Here is a 23900-nt window from a genome sequence, read left to right as displayed (position 1 = left end):
ATTTCATGCATACTTTAAAATATTATCAAAGACATATCAGTGTTCATAAACATAGACACAAGTGAGGATTTTACCCAGAATTCCAAGATACACATCTGAGTCCAAAATATTTTTTTTGGTAGTAAATGTTTCATCAGTATATAAAATGTATCTGGCCTTCAGGTATGTTCCACCCAGTTTACCACCATCACGACTGAAGTATGGTTCAGAGTTACTGCAGGAAAAGAAAGACATTAACACACTAATTTAATGACATTAACACTTATATTATTTGGAAATAAATGAAAAATTACACTATAAATAAGAGTTTATAGGTAACACTTTATTTTACAGTACGTGTACTTTCCTGGTACATAAAGTAATTATCAGTGTTGGGGTGTAGTTAACTACATGTAGCGGCGCTACTAGTTTAACTACTTTTTTCAGTAGCTTGTATGTAGTTCAGCTACTTTTAAAACAGTGTAGCTTTTCCAGTAGTTAACTACATTTTCCAGCAAGTAGCGGTGTAGCGCAACCAAAAGCTACAAGTTACATTCCGTTCTGCAATGCATTGAAGCAGCACAATGCCATCTTCAGATCACGAAGTAAAGTCATGCATTACCGCCATACAGGTGAATAATAGCCTTTTAAACTGTACTGTCAGTACTATTTTATTACAGTGCTGACCCGCCTAGTCTAATCTGTCCCGCCACTTTTATAATGAACCTAATTCACTAACACGGTGTTTTGCGTCATAATATTGGCAAAGCATCCGTCAATTGAACAGAAAACAAAATCGCGATATAGTTTAGTGCACTTATGAGTTTAACCTGCATTTTTCTGTGTATCCAATTCAAGTTCCTGCGACTTCAACGAGGGTGGTATTAATTTGGCAGGGGGTCGAAATTCGGCACAACACCCTGTTCGGGTGACACATTACTGTACTTAATAATGGTACGTACATGGTAAATATTTTGTACTTGCAGACAAGTGTGGGTAATAATAGGCACTTATCTATGGTAACTTGTAAGACACATTACTGTACTTACTAGTGGTATATACATGGTATCTATGTTGTACTCATGGACAAGTGTGGACACAAATAACAGACACTTAACTACTGTGAAACAAATGTGCTTACCAAAATGATACACTGCACTAACTATACAGAACTTCATAGTGTTAATACTTATCAAGTAGTCCTTTTAAGCAAGGCTTTGGACACATGACAACTGAGTATACCAAGTACAGTTATAGTGTTACTGAGCTCTATGTATGTCATCAAAATACCCCTATTAAGTGAATTATTGTTCTGTAAAGATTAGGCAAGCTGAACCACAAAAGTATATCATCCAGTACTCAAGAAGTATCTTGTACCATGCTCATACCCCACCCTAAGTAATGTGTAAATTACGCATTAACTAACTGGTATATTCACTAGTATACTCTTAGCCCAGATTTTATATTTACTTAAAAATATAATTACAATATACTTAAAATATTTAAGTTTGGTTGCATTACTTATAAAATATAAGTAAATTCTACTAATTTGTGGGTGTATTTGAATGTGTTAATAAATGTAAGTTAAATGCACTTAAATTATGAAGTTTTTCTCCTCACCACGCCTCCTTCACACTGGTTTGCGGCGGGTAATGACGCCATTTTGTCATGGTGTGTATGAATTCAAGGAGCTGTTGATGAGCAGTTGGAACATTTGTTTTGGCTGTTCTACAGACATTTTTTCCTAACATTTACCTTTTTATAGTCACCAAAGGAGAAAATCACAATTTTTAAGTTACCAACATTGAGGGTCAGGGTTTGTTTTAGTTGAGCTCTTGACCCTTAACTTTTTAATATTAGATTTTGTTTGGGCAGTTTTAACTGCATTAAAACCAAACAGACAAGCAAAGTTAAAACATGATCAGGTGATGTTGGTTATGTTTTCACATAATCATTATTTGATCTGAATCACTGAACTCATTTAGAGCCCAATCTCTGAGTTAGATTTACATTATTGATTACAGAAGCACTGTGATTCTACAGCGGAGGATCAACTTCTACAATACAATTTTATTTAAGTTTTTTAAAGTTGTCCTTATCACAAAAAAAAAAAAAAAAAAAAAAATTATATTTTAGGCACACAGAGACATCAAGAATCAGCCTGTGAATCTCAATGACGGTGACAAGCAACATGTTCTGATAAACAGATCAACTCTGAACATTAGAAAACAAGCTACTAAAAAGTCACAGAAAAACAGCAAAATTTAAATAGTGAGAATAAAGAAAATTACTAAGACAATTCAGTTCATAATTTATTCATGCAGCAATGCATGATGGGAGGCATGGATGAATTTTGATTGGTGGCAAGTTAACTTGCTTAGTACATTGAACTTAAATATACTAGTTGTAATAACTACAAAATAATTAATATTACAAAACATTTTAAGTTAAATGAACTCGAATTATTAAGTTTACATTACTTAATCATTACTTAATTTTTTTTAGGGCAACCAGTTTCCTCAAATTTTTTAAGTAAATTCAACTTATCCGGGCTAACAGTGTACGTTCATAGTAAGTACATGAAAATAGGACTGTAAAATAAAGTGAATCCTTGTACATAAACATTACATAGGAAATAACGTGATCTTATGAGAATACGTGTGTATTTTTACATAAAATGTGGTTCTACCACATGTACATTTACTTACGTTTTCATACACACAAAAACGTACAACAATGACGTATTTAGAGGACTAAAGCATAAAAATACTATACTTTTTAATACTTTATTAATACTAATACTTTAAAACTTATGTATTAACAGCAATAAAAATGTAAATCATGTAAATTAAATTTTGAATGTAAATGAATTCCCCTGTAATAAAATCATGGGATTAATGTTTTAAATCTGTTGTATGTATTCAATTGTCATATCAATACATGTTTTTAGTCGCATTTTAATAGGTTTCAATAGGTTTAAAGGTAGGTGTAGGATTAGCGGCTCAAAAAAATCGTTTTAATGTTATATTTTTACTAAAATTGTCATTTTCCTACATATTTCTGTCCATTGTGTATAAATTGAGTATGTTTTGGTTCAGGATGGGGTTTAGGGATCTTAAATTTATCTACAAAACGATAAAAGGGAAATTATACATATATCTTTATGACATGAAAGATTCGTAAATATTTAAAAAAAATAAAGTATTTTTATAATTTAGTGCTATAAATACGTCAATATTCCACATTTTAGCACCTTTCTAAAAGTACAAAAATGTACGTTTTGTGTCTTTGAAAGTTACGTATTCTCTTACCAGGTAAGTGTTCATAGTAAGTACATGGAAATAGGACTGTAAAATAAAGTGAATCTTTGTACATAAACATTACATAGGAATTACCAGCTCTTACCGGGTGTAACTTACACATTAACTAACTGCTATATTCACTAGTACGTTCAGAGTAAGTACATGGAAATAGGACTGTAAAATAAAGTGTACCCTTGTACATAAACATTACATATGGAATTACCAGCTCTTTAACCTTTGTAATAATAAGCTTAAGCATTTTAACAGTTAGTAAGTACAGCAATGTGTCTTACAAGTTACCATAAATAAGTGCCTGTTATTACCCACTTGTCTGTAAGTACAAAATATTTACCATTTACATACCATTAGTAAGTACAGTAATGTGTCTGTTAGTTACCATATACGGACACTGTAAGTAAGTGCCTGTTATTACCCAACACTTGTCTATATGTACAAAGTAATTACCATGTATATACAGTTGGAAAGTACAGCAGTGTTTCTTATTAGTTTCCATGTACATACATGTCAGGTAAGTACCTTGTGTCACCACTATTTTACCTGTATGTACAACACAATTACTATATATGTACCAGGAAAGTACACATACTGTAAAATAAAGTTCTACCAGTTTATATCAGGTAGGAACCATTAGAGGATCAAATGATAATTACATTAATGACATTTTTGAAACAAGTTTGTATCTTTGAGTAGCTTCAAAGGCTTCAAAAACAAGGTGAATTTAGATATATTAAGGTTAAGTGAATAAACAGAGTTTAGACTTTTAATTTAACTTTAAAATCCAGTGTACTGAAGCACAGATAACACCAAATTAATCTGTTAGAATGGGTCCAGATTCCATTAACTTTATATCAGTGGTGAACTCTAAGGGCTAACAAACTAAGTAAATAAACAAAAGCATGTTGCTTTCTCATTCTCTCATTTATCTTTAACTGATTTCATATTTACAATGGTTTTCTACTCCTAAATCTCTGTTTGCAGACATTGTCTCATTCACTAAGCATGTGTATGCATGATTTTGTGTGTGAAATCTGCATATGAATGTTTTCCCAAACAAATCATGATTCATCAATAAGTTTCATTCTAAATTTTTTTAGTCTAAATTTATGCTAAATTATTAAAATAATTTAGAAACAACTGAAACCACTCATACCCAAAAAGTTAGTTCACCCAAAAATTGAAATTCTGTCATTAATTACCAGTGGTGTAATGTAACGAAGTAATAATACTTTGTTACAGTACTTAAGTATTTTTTGGGAGAATCTGTACTTTACTTGAATTTTTATATTTCTGTCAAATTTTAATTTTACTCCACTACATTTCCTAAATAAAATGTATACTTTTACTCCGATACATTTTCCCAAAGCATTTTCGTTACTTAGTACAAAAAAAAGTAGGAAGAATACAGACTGCAGCAAGCATGTGCAAACAAGTGCTCGCACAACCATGGTTGATTTCATTATACAGTCCGAGAACAGCCTCTAGTGGCGAAATAACAACTATCACTGATGCCTCTGAAAATTTGTTTTGACACGTGACGTGAGGCTGCGCGCTGCAGAGCGGGACACTTCAAAAACGGATTTAAAACAGACAACATAACTGTATAGTAGATGAGGAGATGCTGCATTAGTGGAGAACGTTTGATGTCGAGGCTGAGAGGATGCTAACATTAGTAGTACCTCAAGCGGTTAAAACAATGTGACAAAAACACCAACTATTTAATGCCACGATTGTTACCATTCATTTGCATTATATCCAGTTGTTCGCTGTTATGCATTTATTATCCAGTGAAGTTGCATATTTTTAAGCATAACTGTTTGGATTTATATGAAATGGTAACACTACATCACTACATACAATAAGAGTCCATTTGTATAAATAAGGTTAATAAAAGTATTGTTCATTTTTAATTTAAACATTTACATTTTAAAGTTGTCTCTCATTAGATATAATGCACTATGAAATAACATGAACAATCAATGTATAATTAATATATTAGTATTTTTTATATTTAAAAATTACAATGAACATTTAGCCATTTTTTTTTTATTAAAAGAAACAAAATGTAAGAAAGAGTTAAAACTGAACACAATCTTGCTGCTCAAACTGTGTATAGAACAATTTAATATTAATAATAATATAATAATATTTAATAATATTAATAATATTTTTTTGTTCCTTTTGTATTTCACATTTACTTATTGTACCTTTACTTTCAATACTTAAGTACGTTTAATATCAAAAAAATACTTTTCGTACAAAAAATATCACATACACTTAATTAAGTTGCTTTATTTCAGCATTATGCAATTCTGCTATTCCAATTTAATGTACTTACGTTGGGTCAACTTAATTTATTAAGGTTGATTCAACTTATTTACTATGGTTTGGCACAGCTTAATTTAATAGTGTCAGCCCAACTAATTTGCAATGTTTTGGACCAACTCATTTGATCCAATCTATGCAATTTAAGTTAGCCTAACAAACGTGCTTAATGCTGAAAGAAAGCCATTTAATCACGCGGAAATCCTTTCTATGATTTAATTACATTAATTCAAAGAATAGCTTTTGAGTGTTAATAAATTAAAACCTTACACTCAAAAAAATTATACTTTAAACTAACTCAAGTCAATTATGGACAGTGTTTCCACACAACCAACTTAGTTTTTATTAACATTAAAGGTTTATTTTTACTCTATGCAAAATCCTTGAGTTGTGACAAAACAACTGACTAAGGAAGAATCTATGTAAAATAGTTATGTCGAACTTACTCAATTCAATCATGGACAGTGGTTCCACATGATTGAGACAAGTAAAATGCAATAGAATCAACCATGTTAAATTAACTAGAATCAGTTGTGTTCATTTAAAATAAAATAAATAAAAAGCAATAAATAAATAAATAGTTTTCATATACATTGATTTTTACAATGAATTCTTCTTGTTTAATTTTGTGATTTACATAACTTTTGTGATGTTCTGTGTTAGAAATCTAGATGTGATATGGATTCAGCCTAAATTGCCTTAATCAAAAACATTGTAAAGCCTAAATTGATCATAAGTCCATTGGTGGCAATGCTTTTGGGAAATGCAACCCAGAGCACTACCACAGTGATTACCTTCTTATTAAAGTAATTTGAAAGTTTGTTAGCAGGTCCTCAACCCAAGCACAAGTGCAACAATTCACCACAATGGTAACCCTAAAACTATTAATTAACAGAAACTTTTAAATACCAACATAATAGAACAGTAAACATTAAAAAGTCTTTCCATTTTCTCATCTTCAAAACTGCTTAAAATAACACTTTATTTCAACATTTACACTCCTAGTTCAGCCCCTTTGCAAAGCATGATGGGAAGTGAAAATCCTGTTTGATTGAGTCCTGGTTGGGTTTACTTTATTGAAACATGTTATTTAAATATAAAAAACATCAAGTCAAAAAGTAATTGTTTCAACTTAATTTAACATGATGCAATTTAATTTGAACCAGAAACCTGATACAATGGTGTTGAATCAAAATAAGTTCATCAAAACATTTTTTTCAGTGTACTTTACAACTTTTACTCAAAGTAATATTCTAAACGGTGACTAACATCTACCAAAGTCATTTTCTGGTAAGATATCTATACGAACCACTGATTCGAAACAAAAGATTCATGAAGCAGTGTTTTGAAATCAGCCATCATTAGATATTGTTAAATAAAGCCGTTATTTTGTTTTTTGGCGAACAAAAGTATTCTCGTCGCTTCATAACGTTAAGTTTGAACCACTGTAGTCACATGAACTGTTTTAAATGTCTTTAGTAACTTTCTGGGCATTTGAAAGTGTTAATTATCTTGCTGGCAATGGAGGCCTCACTGAGCCATCGGATTTCATTAAAAATATCTTAATTTTATGTTCTGAAGATGAACGAAAGTCTTACGGATGTGGAACGACATGAGGGTGAGTAATACATTTTTTGGGTGAACTAACCCTTTAAGCTGAAAATTTAGACATAAATATAGGCCTATCAGTAAAATAGTAAGAAAAGGTGCATTATAGCTGCGAGGTACCCATGTATAAAGACGCAGCTGATTAATCAGAGGTCTGTAATGTATGTATAAAAGCCAAGGTGTTTACTGTGTTTGAACTCATTTTGAGGATGGCACTCTTGGCATTGCTCGCGGATTCTGCTGCGCGTGCTCTCAGGTGAGAATGTGTCTTTAGAGAGCGTCATGTTTGTTGAGAGTGACAAAAGAAAAGGGTGTGCGGAAAGCCCTTAGATGGACATAGTTTGGGTGTGCTTTATGTAAATGACTTACCTCGGGCACGTGGTTGCTCATTTAGAATACTCCGAATATATCAACATTAGAACGAGGTTAAGAACAAATTGTGAATTAGTTCAAATATGCATACAAATATGAATAGTGTACACAATTATTAGTAAATGAGACCCAGTGCCTGTGTTCAACTTAATAGTGGCAAAAGTATATTAAATCAGAATTTATTCCCTGACATTTACAAGCAAAGTGTGAGTCTGACCCTTACCCCTAAAGAATCTCTCAGTAATACAAATGATTAGAGTCTAATTTCAGATGGTCAGACTCATTATCCAATCAAATTATTCTGTTTGTACCTAGTAGGTGTAATCTTTCAGATATGTCATTGCCAAGCCCTTGTAGTGGGTTTTAAGTTACTCAATGCATTAATCGTCTCCAAATCTGTGTTTCTACCTGTCTGGTTTAGTAAGGCTTGCATTGTTCATGTAGTTCATTCCTGAAGGGGCGTAGTTCCATTCCATCTCTTCAGCAGCAATGTAGAAACGTCTCTCAGTACCAGGGACTTCTGTTGGAGAGTTTGCAGACCCACAGGCTGAGACCTCATAGAAACCCTGCATACCTGCTGCTCACAAGGAGAAACCATAAAAAAGAGAGATATTCAGAAATCTTTTTTTCAGAAATTGAGTTACAAGTAAAGAGTAACTGACATTGTGTGAACTGCGAGATCCGCTACACTTTCTTTGTAAGTTGAATAGGGAAGGCGGTCTGGCGGAAGCTAGATATATTACTTTATAACTTATTAAAGGAGCCATCGAATGTTTTTTTTTACAAGATGTAATATAAGTCTAAGGTGTCCTCTGAATATGTCTGTGAAGTTTCAGCTCAAAATACCCCCTAGATTTTTTTAAATTATTTTTTTAACTGCCTATTTTGGGGCATAATTAGAAATGCGCCGATTCAGGCTGCAGCCCCTTTAATTGCTCACGCTCTCCGCCCCCTCCCAAGCTCTCGACTCTATCATTGCATAAACAAAGTTCACACAGCTAATATAACCCTCAAAATGTACATTTACAAAGTGTTCATCATGCATGCTGCATGCATAAATCAGATTTTGTGAGTATTGTATTTATTTGGATGTTTACATTTGATTCTGAATGAATTTGAGGCTGTGCTCCGTGGCTAATGGCTAATGCTACACTGTTGGAGAAATTTATAAAGAATGAAGATGTGTTTATGAATTATACAGACTGCAAGTGTTTAATAATGAAAATAACGACGACTCTTGTTTCCGTGAATACAGTAAGAAATGATGGTAACTTTAACCACATTTAACAGTACATTAGCAACATGCTAACGAAACATTTAGAAAGACAGTTTACAAATATCACTAAAAATATCATGATATCATGGATCATGTCAGTTATTATTGCTCCATCTGCCATTTTCCGCTATTGTCCTTGCTTGATTACCTAGTCTGATGATTCAGCTATTAACGCTAATACTGCCTGCCCTTGTGTAATTCCTTGAACATGAGCTGGCATATGCAAATATTGGGGGCGTACCTATTAATGAGCCCAACTGTTACGTAACAGTCTGTGTTATGTTGAGATTCGGCTGTTCTTCGGAGGTCTTTTAAACAAATGAGATTTATATAAGAAGGAGGAAACAATGGAGTTTGAGACTCACTGTATGTCATTTCCATGTACTGAACTCTTGTTATTTAACTATGCCAAGATAAATTCAATTTTTAATTCTAGGGCACCTTTAAATATAGAAATTTTTCTTACACAAACACATCACTTTGCTTCAGAAGGCATTTATTACCCCATGGAGCCATGTGGAGTACATTTATAATGGATTCATGCACTTTCTTGAGCTTCACACTCATTGGTCCTGTATAATGCTATTATAAAGCTTGGATGAGTATTTATTAATACAACTCCAATTGTGTTCATCAGAAAGAAGAAAGTCATATACACTTAGAATGGCTTGAGGGTGAGTAAAGCTTGGGGTAATTTTAATTTTAAAGTGATTGCATCACAATGCCCTGTTCACTTTGACATGTTAATGACCTGTTTAATCTTTGAATGTCTAAATGCAGCGAAATTTGGCTTGCACTCCTGTAATCAGAGCTGAATGTCTTTTCCCATGTAACACATCAGCCATTGTCCCACACCAGCTAAACACCCTCTGGCTTCATTTGCTACAGTAGCCCCAAATTCTCACTATTGGTTGAATTGGAAAGAGAATGACAGATCAGAGATGACACTCTCAATGTTTAGATGGAGCCTGGGAGGGTCGATGTTTACACTTTTAGGGGAGAAAAACCCAACTTGCAGAGATAAGTTAATCAAACTTTAATCATGATGAAGATAACAGAGTTGAAACTCTGAAGACATTCATGGATTTGTGTTATGACACGAGTACAGTGTAGGAATAAAAATGATAACGCAGCATCTCTTTCTAAATGACAGAAAATGATGACTATTTATCTTCAAATAACTAAAACAATGTGTCATCATCATTTCAAGATAGATAAAACAAGTGCCTGTAAAAAAGGTGCCACAAAAATGAACACTACACCACTCTTAATCATTAAAGCAAAACTGAAAATGATCACACACTGATTAGAAACAAATGCTTCCAAAAAAACAGGAGCATATATGGGCTTCACACAGAGATGACAGAAAGACAACAGAACAGATACTACTGTACCTTGTATATGATCGTTGACTTGGCAACTTAACAACCATTTTCCTTTTGTTCTAGGGATCATTGTTGCGGTGACAAAAGTCGCAGGAAACAGACTAAGGACATCTGTGCGGTGCTTGCGATCCATGAGGGTGTGCCCGTGGAAATAGGCGGAATGAATGTCCACTTCGTTGCCAATGCCAAAGAGATGCCAAGACACAGGACGCCCAACACACACTTTCGGTGAAGGCAAATTACCATAAACATACCCATTGATGGCTAATGGGAAAAGACAAGAACAAGTTGAATAAGTGACATTAAGGAAAAAAAGGATTTTAGATGACATGAGTTTTATAATTAAATACAAAATAAATACTTGAAAATAAAACAATTTTGCTATTATTCACTAAAATAATAAAATTTGATCCTTAAAAATGAATCACAAAAAACTGCAATAGCATTTTAGAGAGCAGCAAACGTTCAGGTCCGTGTACCTTCGGATAATTTGTTTTCTCATTTTTGTCTTCTAAATGGAAAAGCGAATAATCCATTCACTTATCACATATGTGATAAATGAATAGTTTATTAGTTTTTCCATTTAATCCATTCTAATCCACCAAATGGAAAAACAATAAAACCAAAATGGATAAACAGCATGAATATTCGATCTCTACATGGGAGGGAATAAAACGCCCCTTTCCGCTGATTGGTCAATCAATGTACAGATTCTTAACTCGGGCGTTTCATCTATGCATATTTCTCATCAAGCAACCAGATTAATGACTGGCTCGACACACACCCTGGGGCACAGAGCTTTCTTCTGCCTACACATAAATATGCATGCCGTGGAATTAGTTTATCATATTAAATATTAATTTACATTGCATCTACTGTCACAACTACCCCTAGCCTACCTATTTTACCTACGTATTTGGTACACTGCTGTTTTATTTAGCTGATCAACTTTTGAAATCAAAACGAAGAACGCAGAGTGAATGTAGTTACATTGTAGTGAAGTGGAGAGCAGCAGTCCTGACTGTTGTTTTAAACAATACACTGAGTTTATTTTATTAACAGAGTATTAATTGATGTCACTCAAAACAACATTTTATTTTTTTCCTGCCAGCTAAACTTCCGAAGCAAAGTCACAGATCATTGTGCGACTCGCAGCATAGGTGCACAGAGCAGTGGTTATTTCCTGAATGAATCTGAGTCTTTGAACAAATTGGTTGAGTGAGTGATTCACCAGCCACACAGCCTTTTATTACTGAATGAATCCAATAGTAACCAACTGCAGAACCGCAGAACCATACATCATGACAATCTGAGGATGACAGCGCCAGACTAACAGCCTGAGGCCAAAAGTGGGCGGAGTAACAGTCTCACGTCGGATGTGGGCGGAGTTAGCGACAAACAAACAATGGTGGAAGAAGAGAACATGGTAAAAAGTTTCATATTTTAACTTATATCATAACTTGCTTCATAACTTATGTGTTTGTGTGTATATGATTTAGCTATTAACACAATGCGAGTCTATCTATCTATCTATCTATCTATCTATCTATCTATCTATCTATCTATCTATCTATCTATATTTCAGTTATATCGTTTTAATACAATATTTGACATTAACATGGTTTTAAACTTTAAAAAGCTCCAAATGGAGCAATGCCTATGAAGATAAATTTACTCCGCCCACTTCCAGCCTCAGGCTGTTGGCGCTGTCGTCCTCAGACTGTCATGACATATGGTTTCACGGTTCTGCAGTTAGTCCCATCTCAATGAATCAGCATTTAAAGCGAATCATTGAATAAAATGACTCTTTCATTAACACAGTGACTTGCTGCCACCTACTGGCAATATTTCATATTTGTTTCATCTTGTAGTTTATTTCATATTTCTATATTCAAAGCATTGTTTAAAACATAAAATTAATGTAATTGCATTATGTATTTGCTGTGTGACCTCTCTGAGCATCATTAAAATGTGTAAATACATCTAAAAACAACTTCAGACCTATTTAAAAAAAAAAAATGTTATTTTGCATTAATTAATTTATGACAGTGATAGATGGCAATAAATATAAAAATGTATAATCATCTCTGGTTTTCTTGTTCAAAGTGTTATTTCAGAGTCTACCCAAAACAAGCATGAATGGCAAGAACGCATTAAAACTCTCATTTAAGAGTTTTAATGTCATGTCAATCAAGTTAATAATGATTTTTTAGCGATTAAATAAAAAAACCTATTTTAGCTTGATAAAAACGCACATTTAAAATCATTCTTGTCAGTTATTGGCTGGAGCATGTTTATGTTTCGTGGTCCAGACTGCACCAGGTAGATTTTGTTGCTGTTTGTGGAGCTTGTGGTGACTACAGAGACTGTGTTTTCTTTACAGTGTTTTCATGGGACAGGCAGCTAGCGGATAGTGAGGAGATGTTTGCTGTATGTGACAAAAAATGATTTGGCCTAAAAATGCGTGACATCACTTAGAGCACCTTTAAGCGCTCCTCCTCTCAATTTTTCGCTCATGGCAGACTAATGGTCGGAGGGGAGTGGTTTAAGCGTTTTCAACCCAAGCCGTCAAACTGACATCATCAGAGAAGGAATGCCATTCCACACCGGAAGTAGTAATTTTCAGATTTTGATTAAAGATTAACGCAACAAACAATTTTTTTCTGTGTAATAACTTGCATGGATTAATTGTTCACCACAAAACTAGTAATATGCACAAACAAAGTAAATAGGGTCAATTTGATTTCATGCCGGCTTTAATACGATAAATTAGAATTTCACGGCACGCAAATTTATGTGTACACAGTAGAAAGCTCTGTCTAGGCTCTGCCCTTGTACCGTTTGTGTCGAGCCATTTATTAGCCTGGCTGTTTGATAAAAAAGATATTAAATGTAGTTGCAACTCTGTAATAATCTGTACAAATGAATCAGATCACTGTCTATTCTGTTGCGTGGAGCTGATGACAGCACAGTTTAATCTTTGATTGACCAATCAGCATAAAATAAAATAAAATATTCATGCTGTTTATCCATTTTGGTTTTATTGTTTTTCCATTTGGCTGATTAGAACAAAGTGTAATGAAAACAAAATAAAAATATGAAAAATGATTCAAGATTTGTTTATTTATGTTGATAAGAAGGGTCGAATATGTGATAAATGAATGGTTTATTCGTTTTTCCGTTTAGAAGACAAAAACGAGAAAACAAATTATCTGAAGGTACACGGACCCGTTGGATATCAAAAGGAAAACTAAACTTTTTCCAAAAATGAAACAGATACAAAAAGGTACTTTCCATGAAAATGTCAGTCATGTGTCATCAGCAAAAAAAATTACATCAACAAGTAGTGATTCAAGTGCTTACTTCAATAAAATCGAATACCTTTGGTTACAGACAAGGGAAGCTTTATCAATTTCAATACTAAAGATTTAAATTTAAAGATTTAAGAATTAATCACATTCATTTTTAACTGATTAACTGCTGCAATGCAATGTAAACCTCTTAGAATTAAAATTGTCTACCCCCCACACATAAAAATGGTTTAAGCTAATTTGTACATTTTAAATTTTCTATGATGAAAAGAACATTCCTAAATAGAACACAAGGAGGAAAAAATAGCAACTATGGATTAAGTTAAAGTTAAAACTTGAGAAATACTGAGACTTACAATGCATAAGGTTGGACTCTCTGAAATCCTCATCTGTGCTTTTCATAATTTCTTTTGTTTCATCTGGTTTAGAGCAAAATGTTTCAATATTCTCCTCCAAATACCAGCTTAAGTTCTCATCCACCACACTGAACATCAAAATGAAATCATCCACATCAGAGCGCTTATCGCTAGAGTTCAGAGTACCTAAGATAGAAAGAATAGACAAAATATAAGGAAAAGACTGACTTGACACAACAATTACAGAAAAAAATACCATTACAATGTACAGAAATCAATTTCAGTAGTACAATGAGTTTAATTTATTGATATAAAGTCATGTTTAACATAACTTACATCTACTATAATACTGTTAGTCCCGAAATTGACCCTTCGCATAGACTCGTCCCCCTTTAGTTACTTTTGCTTTAACAGACAAGTCATGGTGCTCTCACGCCACACATCATGTTCTCACAGAATGAAAAATACGTCGCAGAGCAGAGGACACTGACAAATTGTCGACATACTTTTGCTATGAAACAAAGTCTCAGCTTTCAAATGTTGTCATTTTTAAAAAAAATTCAAACAATAAATACTACTTTATTTCTCATTAATGTGTTCATGTCAATCAAACTCCCGGCGAAGGGTGAATTTCACGTTAGTGAAGAATCACATAGAATCACATAGAATGCTCGTCTGACTTAATGGTCTGCTGGTAGAACTTTTAAGCGTGTCAGAGAGGTTCTGGGTTCTAATCCACCCACGTATATTTTTTCCCCTCTCCCTTTAAAACCAGCGTTCAGTGATAACTCATCTGTGTGGACTGTGCACGAGCGCCAAGACAGCACAGTTGCAGGTCACTGATAACAACGCCAACGCCAACGGACGCTTAGCATGATTTCAAAAACAACACATTCCAGCACCAGATCGCCTCTTATTTAACGAAGGAAATGAATGCTCTGCTAGTCAACTGGAGTTGTTTCATGTGTATTAGGTACATCAGTGCCGCAAGATGTTTCAAAATGTGTTAGGGACAACATTGACCCTGACAAAAAGCGGTGGGGACATGTCCCACCTGTCCAACCCGCAAATTACGCCTATGGTACAATCTTTTGTGGGTATGTTAACTATGGTTGATTCCACACATAAACAGTTTATCAGTGGTTGTGTGTGTATCTTACCTTTCTTGCAGGTAAGCAGAGCTCCTATAAGCCCTGATGCAATGTCTTTTGGTGCATCTACATGTGAATGGTAAATCCAGGTGAGACAGCTGGCATCATCTTCAGTAGGGCTGTACTCTGGTTTGACCTCCCAGGTGTAGGTCCAGTTTTGACCCGGAGCCACCGCATCATCACTCTTATCATGACCAGAGGTGCCATCAGGATACAATGCTCCTAAAATACAGAGCAATGAATTCAAGTGAAAGCAAATGAGATTATCTAATCTGATTTATTCAAGGAGTCATATATTTAATACAAAACAAGATTTTTTTTGCTCTTTTAATATATAAAGTTGAATGAACAGCAACCTCCCTCCATAGTCCACCCTGACTTTTTTATGGAAGTTATTTGTCTACACACACATATATGTGTGTGTGTGTGTGTGTATCTATATAGATATAGATATATATATATATATATATATATATATATATATATATATATTACTATTTATATATAAATATTAACAGTATTATTTATATAATATTCTCATGCAGAAATATTAACAGTACTGGCATCACAACCCTGACTACATTAACTGCAACTAGCATCCGAAATGAAGCTTAACACACAGACAGAACTAGGTGTCCTGTTACAGGACACAAACAAACTACAGGACACAAAATTCCATCAGGAATCTTAATCCTATATATTCTATATATAACCGCATGAGAAATGTATAAATATGTATCCAATTTTCCCCTCTCATGATTTTCCTTTTATAGGGTTTGGCCTATGTATTAATTCTCTCTTTTGAACTTATAGTTAACTAAAATCACATGGGTAGCATGTTTGGAATCTAAGGACTCCAACTTTCGTTTCCTATTTGGTAATTTATGTTACCAAACAATTTGGTAATTTATGTTATGTTACAATTTTATGTTGTAACACATTAGTATTATAAGAATCTTGAAGGTTCTTATCTCAAACATCCAATCCAATGTCTTATGCTAATATCTTGCTACAGAACAAAGACTCGTAAAAGTTTCCCTCCAAAGGGAAAACTCCTTATTTGCTCAGTCACCTTAAGAGGGTGTGGCATCTTCACAATTTAAAAGTCACTGATCACCAGATCACAGGGCTCTTCTTCTTTTTTTGATGTGAAGATGATGCTGTAGGCCTACTAGAAGCTTCTAAGGAACTCCAAGCTTGTGCCAGGCTTCGGCCTAGACCTTCCATTCACCAAAGATCACGCAAATCAAAAGACCAATCTGACTTAAATAGTTATAAATCTCTACTCTCATGCCTTTCTGGTGAAATTCATGCTGCTAAATCTTCATATTTCAACAACATACGCGCACTTTTCAAAACATTCAACTCTCTGCTCTGTCCCCCTCCACCACCACCCACCTCCTCCCTAACTACTGATAATTTTGCTAATTTTTTCACTGAGTGTCATGTTACTGTCATCAGCAGTCAGTTTTCAGCTCCACACACACAGGAACTCAGACCACCCACATACACAGCCACACACTTCCTCTGTTCGTTATCTCCCCTCTCTGAGACAGAAATATCCAAACTTCTCCTCTCCAGTCATCCTACAACCTGCCCTCTGGATCCCATCCCCTCACACCTTCTACAAGCCTACACTTTTACCAGCACTTACACACATTACTCCTTACTACCACTTTATACTTTATTTGTCCCTGTTAAGGGAAAATTGTCTTGGCAATACAGGTAAAGCTGCACAACAATACAGCCACATCAAAAACATGATTACACAGTCATATCCTTTGAATTAGAATTCAACAGCCTTGTAGCCAAAGGAACAAAATAATTCCTATCCACCTTATTCCAATGCTCCATGATGCTTTCCGCAAACTATGGGTGTAACTTCCATTTAGCTGTAAACAGTCAGTGAAAAGTTTTTTTTTTTTTTAAAAACTGGGTACAATGAGATGACATTATTCTACTCACCCTTCTACCATCGAACATTAAAAGGACATTTAAAGTGTAAAAGCATGAACAAGGTACTTTCAACAGACCATGAAAAAGCGTGATTCTTTCCACAGCAATAACGGACGGGTTAAATATATAACTATAGTGATCTATATCTGTATTATGTAATACACGTTACCTTTATAAAAATGTTCATGAACTAGTAACACTGCGTGATACTATTTCAAAGTGATTTCTATCATTTTTACAGATAATAAATTGTATTTACCTGTGAAAACAAACCTGAAAAGAGAAGTGAGGCTTTGAGGAGAAAGACGAGAGATTCTTCATGCATTACAGTGAATTATTAATGGGATATTTTGAAAATTATATCGGGAGAACAGACCACAAATGTGCAGTATATGTTGTCCTTTTTAATACTATTACAGCGGTATGCCAAGGGACAAAAGAAAATAATCACGAGGATAGAAAGTAGCGACTGAAAAGAGCTCTTGCCATAGATATTTGTTATAACATGTCACTTTAAAATACCATGCGTTACGTTATTCTCATGATGTCCGAAAATAAAACATGAAAGAAAAATTGACATCTCATTCAGTCAAACTGACGGATAAGCTTTATTTGTAGGGCAACCTTATGATTTGAAACGATTCGTTTCAGTCTTTTTAAATGGAAGTTCCCGAAACCGGAAGTGCAACCCATAATTCGAAATGCAGTAGGCTAGTCAGGAATAAGGTCAAAAGCAGTTGTATCTAAACCTTGCAGTACGGAACTGTCGACCAGATGGAAGTAATTCAAATTCAGAATAAAGCATATGAGATGGATCCAGAGTCATTTTCCTTGCTTGTTTAAAAGCAATTTTGTTGATGGACTGAAGATTGGGGTAAACCCACAGACCAACCACTTTCATTGCCATATGCACCAGCCGATTTAGCTGTGATCTAATGGTAACTGTCAAATTACCAAACCAGACGGCTATACCATACAATATGATGGATTAAATACAGGCATGATAAAACAGTAACATGACACTCTGAGTGACACCAAAAAGTCTGAGCCAGTAAAAAGTTTTTTGTTGCACCTTTCGACACAGATTATCCACATGCATTTCCCATGAAAGTTTATTATCAATAAGCAAACCTAAGTATTTGTATGAAGCAACCTGTCTAATGGGCTCATTGTTAATCATGAAGGGTGAGTGGATGCCCACTGATCTGAAATCAAAAATCATTTCCTCTGTTTTTCTAACATTAATTACAAGACTGTGTTCTTTACTCCATGTAACAAACTTAACAATCTCTGTAGTATAATGCTGAATGTCCTCATACAGAAGACCAAGAATGGCAGTATCATCTGAGAATTGTACAACAATATTCCCAGGATGGGAATATACATTGGTATACAATGTAAATAAGAGTGGTGAGCATACACATCCCTGGGGTACATCAATACTGATGGACCTACACTCAGAAAGAGTTTGCTTGATTTTAACTTGCTGAGTCCTACCAGTAAGAATTGCATGGAACCATTTGGTGCTATATGGGTTAACAGCCATACTACTTAGTTTGGAAAGCATGAGGTGTGGCTGCACGGTATTAAAAACAGATCTTAGATCAAGAAAGCACAACCTGGCATAAGCCTTTGGATCCTCCAGATGTTTTAAAACATGATGCACCACAGTAAGGATAGCATCATCAGTGCCCCTATTGATTTGATAGGCAAACTGATAAGGATCAAGAAGGTCCTTAACATCTTCTTAAAGCTTCCACACCATAATCCTCTCCAAACATTTCATCACAACACAGGTTAAGGCATCTTGGCGATAATCGTTATACTCTTGAGGACTAGATTTTTTTTGGAACTGGTATAATAATTTATTTTTTCCAAATATTTGGAATGATATGTAAATCAAATGTCCACCCATGCAGGGGCTAGTTAATCTGCAAAGGTTTTCAGAATAAAAGCAAAAAGACCATCCGGCCCCGTTGCCTTTTTAATGTCAAGACCTTTAAAAACTAATTTGAGGTTTAGTCACTCCCGGATAACTGAAAATGGGCAAAGAGGCGGGGAGGTGGTTTGAGCTGATGTGATTGGTTGCTGAAACCAAGCCCGCCTAGCTCGACGTGACCACGTTATCAAGCAAAGGATTATTAATAAAGATAAGTTTTAACATCAGAAAGTTCTAAAGGTTTACTGTCAATTTACGGTGTTTTTTTTTAAGATATAGATGCTCCAACACCAGTAATTCGTGTTGGGTGTGCAAATAACAACATGGAACATCAAATGGGACTTCATACCTTTATAATAGAGATCGCGAGATGAATCCAATCTGTGGCACTTGGGTAAAATATAAATGTCCATTGCAAAAAAAAAAAAAAAAAATCACATTTCTTCTGAATGATCTGCTCTCTGTCATCGTTCTTCAAGAAAGGATGCAATCTAAGCAGCGATCGTATCTAACAAACAAATGAGCCTGTGTCCAAAGTATATTTTTTTCAAAATAGTGCAGCAGTTTTAGTTATAATATCCAAGCATTGCTGTCAGAGTTGTATATCCTCCTGGTATTGTCATTGTAGTAACTTAAATCTCGCAATCAAAACTTTCAGCCAATGCCACGATCCAACAACGTGTGTTCTGTGTCTCTTCCCCATGCATGCACATCTACGACACACATCTCGAATATTATGCAGCAAGCCATATTTTATAATTGTATAAAATAATCAAGAAAAAAAAGCACAAAAACGGCTGAGATGCCAAATTCAGCGGCAGCTGAGGTAAAGTGACAGCTCACAGACAGCAGCGCAATCTACCTGTCACTCAAGTGGCCACGCCCTTAATTATGCAGAAATTAAAGGCTTAATATAATTTAAACTGATAAGTTATAAAAAAATTCACCCCCCTCAGAGTTGTCATGAAGGGCAAAAATAGCAGTATAGACCAAAACCACAATTTGAACCAACTTGTAAACATGTTTTTTTCTGCTATAAACTTGGCCAATTTAACATGGGACTCTATGAGATTCTGCTCTCTTTTGGAGCCTGTCCCTAGCGGCCAGTCGATGAATCGCAGTTTAAGTTACTTCCGTATTGGCTTCACGAGAGAAAGGGGGAGGTTGCCGCTTGGTTAGCACTTAGCAGCGCCTCACTAGGCTTGTGCCGATGGATGACATCACGATGGAGAGACACCATCGTGATGTCCAGCCCCCGCCCCCAATCTCCTGCGAGCCGACACCATATACTGTAAAAAAATACACACACTAATCCTAGTCTCTTCTATAGACTATAGTTAACCTGAAATCTTTGCAGGAATTGCTCTGTAAATTAAATTGAGAATATAACTAATGCATATATGCTATTTTAAATACTGTAGTCTATGCCCGAGACGTGACGTGTTAGTCTGTGAAAATACTGTGTCAGGCATTTGATCTTGACAATGTTAGAATCTTGTCTTTTTTACATGTCTAACACTGTACAAGATGTATTAATGAATTATTAGTAAGCCTTTTGTAGTGTCTTGGAAGATCGCTCTCACTGTTACATATGTGGCTATGCTGCGGCAGTTTAAGATATAAACCCAGAATTCAGCGAACGTCAATTAACTTTTGTCTCTTCATGATGACTCGCTTGTTGTTTTCCTCACTTGTAAGTCACTTTGGATAAAAGCATCTGCCAAATGAATAAATGTAAATGTAAATGTAGATCCTCTGGATCCAACTGGTTCTCTTTCATCAAGACAATATCAGCAAATATCAACAGGAGCCTCAACAAATGACATCAGGACAGTTTCAATTCAAATGGGCGAGACATGCAAGTATCAGACTTAGTCTCATTATTTGATACATTAAGTATCCTTACCCCTTTTAAAGAAGGGCATTTTAGAACTAAACTGATGGTTTGCTCCAGACTGTTGATCTGCTGAATTTCAAACAATGCTCTAACTTCTTGCCTTCCTGTATTCTGCTTCGGCTCTCTCTTTCCCTTGGTAAACTGTATGCATGTATGTGTGTGAATGTTTGAGTAGTTTAAGTGTTTAGTTAATAAAGTCTTGTTCATGTCACACATAAAGTTGTCCGTGTTTCATGCTCATACTGGAGTCCCTAATTATGCCGATCCAGACTACATCCTGACTACAGTAATACTGTACAATAAGATTGTTATTTCCCGTTACCTGGAAATGAACATTTCTTAGAATTAATTATCAATTAACACAATTGAGTGTTCATTGGCCAAACAAGCCAATTGATTTTAATATTAATTTTATTACATTAAGTTAATTTTATTAACTGATCCAAATATTTAATTCATTGTAATTAGTTATGATTAATTATCATATTTTTTTTAGCTAATTACATTACATAAAGATGCCTATTCAGCATTCAGTAACTTCCTTCACGGCCATGGTGAAATAATAATCAATAAATAAATAAATATTAAAATGTACAGTGGCCGTAGCGGTATCCCTTCTAGTCTTTACCGAAATAGACACTGAAAAGTTGTACATAAGCTTATAAAATTTGTAAACTCAAAAAATTCAGTAGAAACTACTAAGTTACAAATTGTTACATTAATTGGATAGAAACAAACATGTACCAAGGTTATTCAATTATATAAAAGAGTTTGTTTGCATACTGACATGTTTAAAAAGCATTTGCATAATGTACACTTGCAAGGGACATTCCATTACATACTTCATCATTGACAGACAGAGAAAAATGCAGCATTAAAAAAAATATATTTTTGATATCTTAGCACATCTTTTAACGGTTTCCTGTTTTAACTATGAAAGTGGTTGCTTCAAGAAGCTGTTATTATAAAGATTCAATGTGTCTCAAGTCATTTCTGTGTGTTGCCCTTTGAACTGCTGAATAAGAACTTGCATTTTGACACTTTGCTGCATTTTTTTTTTTTTTTTTATTGCTCTGTTATTGGTTTATGGAATGTGTGTCAAGAGACTCTATTGCTGTCCTGACTTAAAGATAAACAAAAAAAGCAAGAAAAGCAGAAGGAAATGGATGATGAAACACTAAATAAGGAAACTGATAGAGAGAGATAATGAACTGTAAGCTCCAACCTTCTGAATCCTTCTTATAGAACACTCCATGTGGGTGAAGCGAATAAGGCCGGCTTGCAAAGTTCTTCATGTGTACCACCATGACATCACCGACCTCAGCCCGTAAAATAGGTCCAAGGAAGCCAAGCCACTCAGGTTTAGGTATTTCTTTGGAATAAGAGTCATCTGTGTACTGTCTGTACACAGCCTTTTTGTAAACACTCCCTATTCGGGTAGGGCCATTTGACAGAAAAACAGATGCGTATCTGTAAAGAGATGTGAAATCGAAAGTAAGTTGTTTAGTTTAAATGAAAATATCTACATTTAGGTTAACTACTATTATTAGACCTACTGTGTACAGTTCAGGATCCATGCTATCAGAATCTGTATACATACAACACCATGCACGGTTTTATTAACATATAAAATAGCCTACGTGTTGATTTTTAGTAGCCATTATTAATATGTAGAAAACGTCATGTAGGCTAAAATGTGAACAATTACTGTCCTGTTTCACTATTACTGGTAAATAGATATGTGTCATTTGTGTCCGTTTGTAAAACACACAATCTTACTCTTGGTCAGTGCTTCGGTTGTTGATCAGGTTCCTTCTGCTGGGCGCGTAATCCCAGTTTTCCTCTCGTATTCCTATATAATATGTCCTCTTTAAACATTCGGCACGCTGCAGCGCGATCACGGCCGCTACAAAAGCCCACATCACAGGCTTCATCTTATAGCTGAAAACACATTCACACATTAATAACAGATCAGAAAGAGACGCACGTAATCACTATTAAAATGCCACCGCGCAGAGATTTTTCCGACACTGAAACTATGTGATCGAGATCCACAAAGCTCGCTGTCCGTGGGAACTAGTCTTACTAAAAACGAAACTGAAAGTTGGGCGTCAACTACCGCAATAGCATATTGAATAGCCGTTGAAGAGCCGGGTATTCAAGTGAAACTCCGCTGGCTTTCTAAACAGCGCCTCTTTAAACTTCCCTAGCCAAGCGCGATGACGTTGCGTTCTGCCGTGAAATAACACCCAATTGTTTCATGGGCGCCGCGCTAATCTATATAGACCATGTGTCCGGTTTGTAAGGAAGCCCTTTTCCGCCACAGTTGATTCTGTATTATATATATATATATATATATATATATATATATATATATATATATATATATATATATATATATATATATATATATATATATATATAAAACTAAAAAATATTGTAAAGAAGCCCTGGTTGTAAGAAATGGTAAGGAACCCTTTTCTGCCACAGCTGATTCTGTAAAAAAAAAAAAAGTAGCCTAATGTAAAATGTGACCAATTAGTATGTAAGTAATGTAAAATATTCTGTAAGTCATAATGATGAGAAACTATGGGAATATACACATATGCACACATTCATGGAATGAGTTACAGCAGATTTCTAGTTCCCAGCTTTTGACTGTTAAGTAGAGTAAATGTTAAAATTTTGTGTAATTTCATGTGTTTTTCTCAATATTAATATAGGGTGAGATCTGTTAGTTTTTAATGTTCTATTATTTTGGGATTTAAAAGGGTTTCTGGTATATCTGAGTTTTTGGGGTTACCATTGTGCTGAAGAGTAGAGCCTGTGGTTAGGTTGATGATTGGCCAGCTATCATTAAAACAATGTGTTACGTTATATAATAAGTAATAGCCTTTTTGATAAATACTTCAGTACATGCAGGTACGCTTGTGCTATTGTTAACTAACTATATGTGAAAATATTAAACATAATAATGTAAATAATTATATAATACAATAAATTCATTACATTATATATTTTCAGA

General features: G+C 34.6%; 1 protein-coding gene across 1 annotated transcript in view; it reads right to left on the bottom strand.

Moving 5' to 3' along the window:
• The window catches only part of LOC137004283 (ferroxidase HEPHL1-like), a 46574-nt gene extending 23550 nt beyond the window's left edge, over positions 1-23024 (bottom strand). Inside the window, exons 1-7 of the mRNA XM_067364469.1 lie at positions 22655-23024; positions 22101-22345; positions 15093-15305; positions 13933-14118; positions 10275-10529; positions 8013-8181; positions 75-214 (exon numbers count right to left, since the gene is read on the bottom strand). Coding sequence (XP_067220570.1) covers positions 75-214; positions 8013-8181; positions 10275-10529; positions 13933-14118; positions 15093-15305; positions 22101-22345; positions 22655-22836 — 1390 coding nt within the window. The 5' untranslated portion in view covers positions 22837-23024. The remainder of the gene's footprint in view (positions 1-74; positions 215-8012; positions 8182-10274; positions 10530-13932; positions 14119-15092; positions 15306-22100; positions 22346-22654) is intronic.
• Positions 23025-23900: the final 876 nt, after the last annotated feature.

This window comes from Chanodichthys erythropterus, chromosome 17, assembly GCF_024489055.1.
Source record: "Chanodichthys erythropterus isolate Z2021 chromosome 17, ASM2448905v1, whole genome shotgun sequence".
Taxonomy (NCBI): domain Eukaryota; kingdom Metazoa; phylum Chordata; class Actinopteri; order Cypriniformes; family Xenocyprididae; genus Chanodichthys; species Chanodichthys erythropterus.
This window is presented reverse-complemented; position numbering and strand designations above follow the sequence as displayed.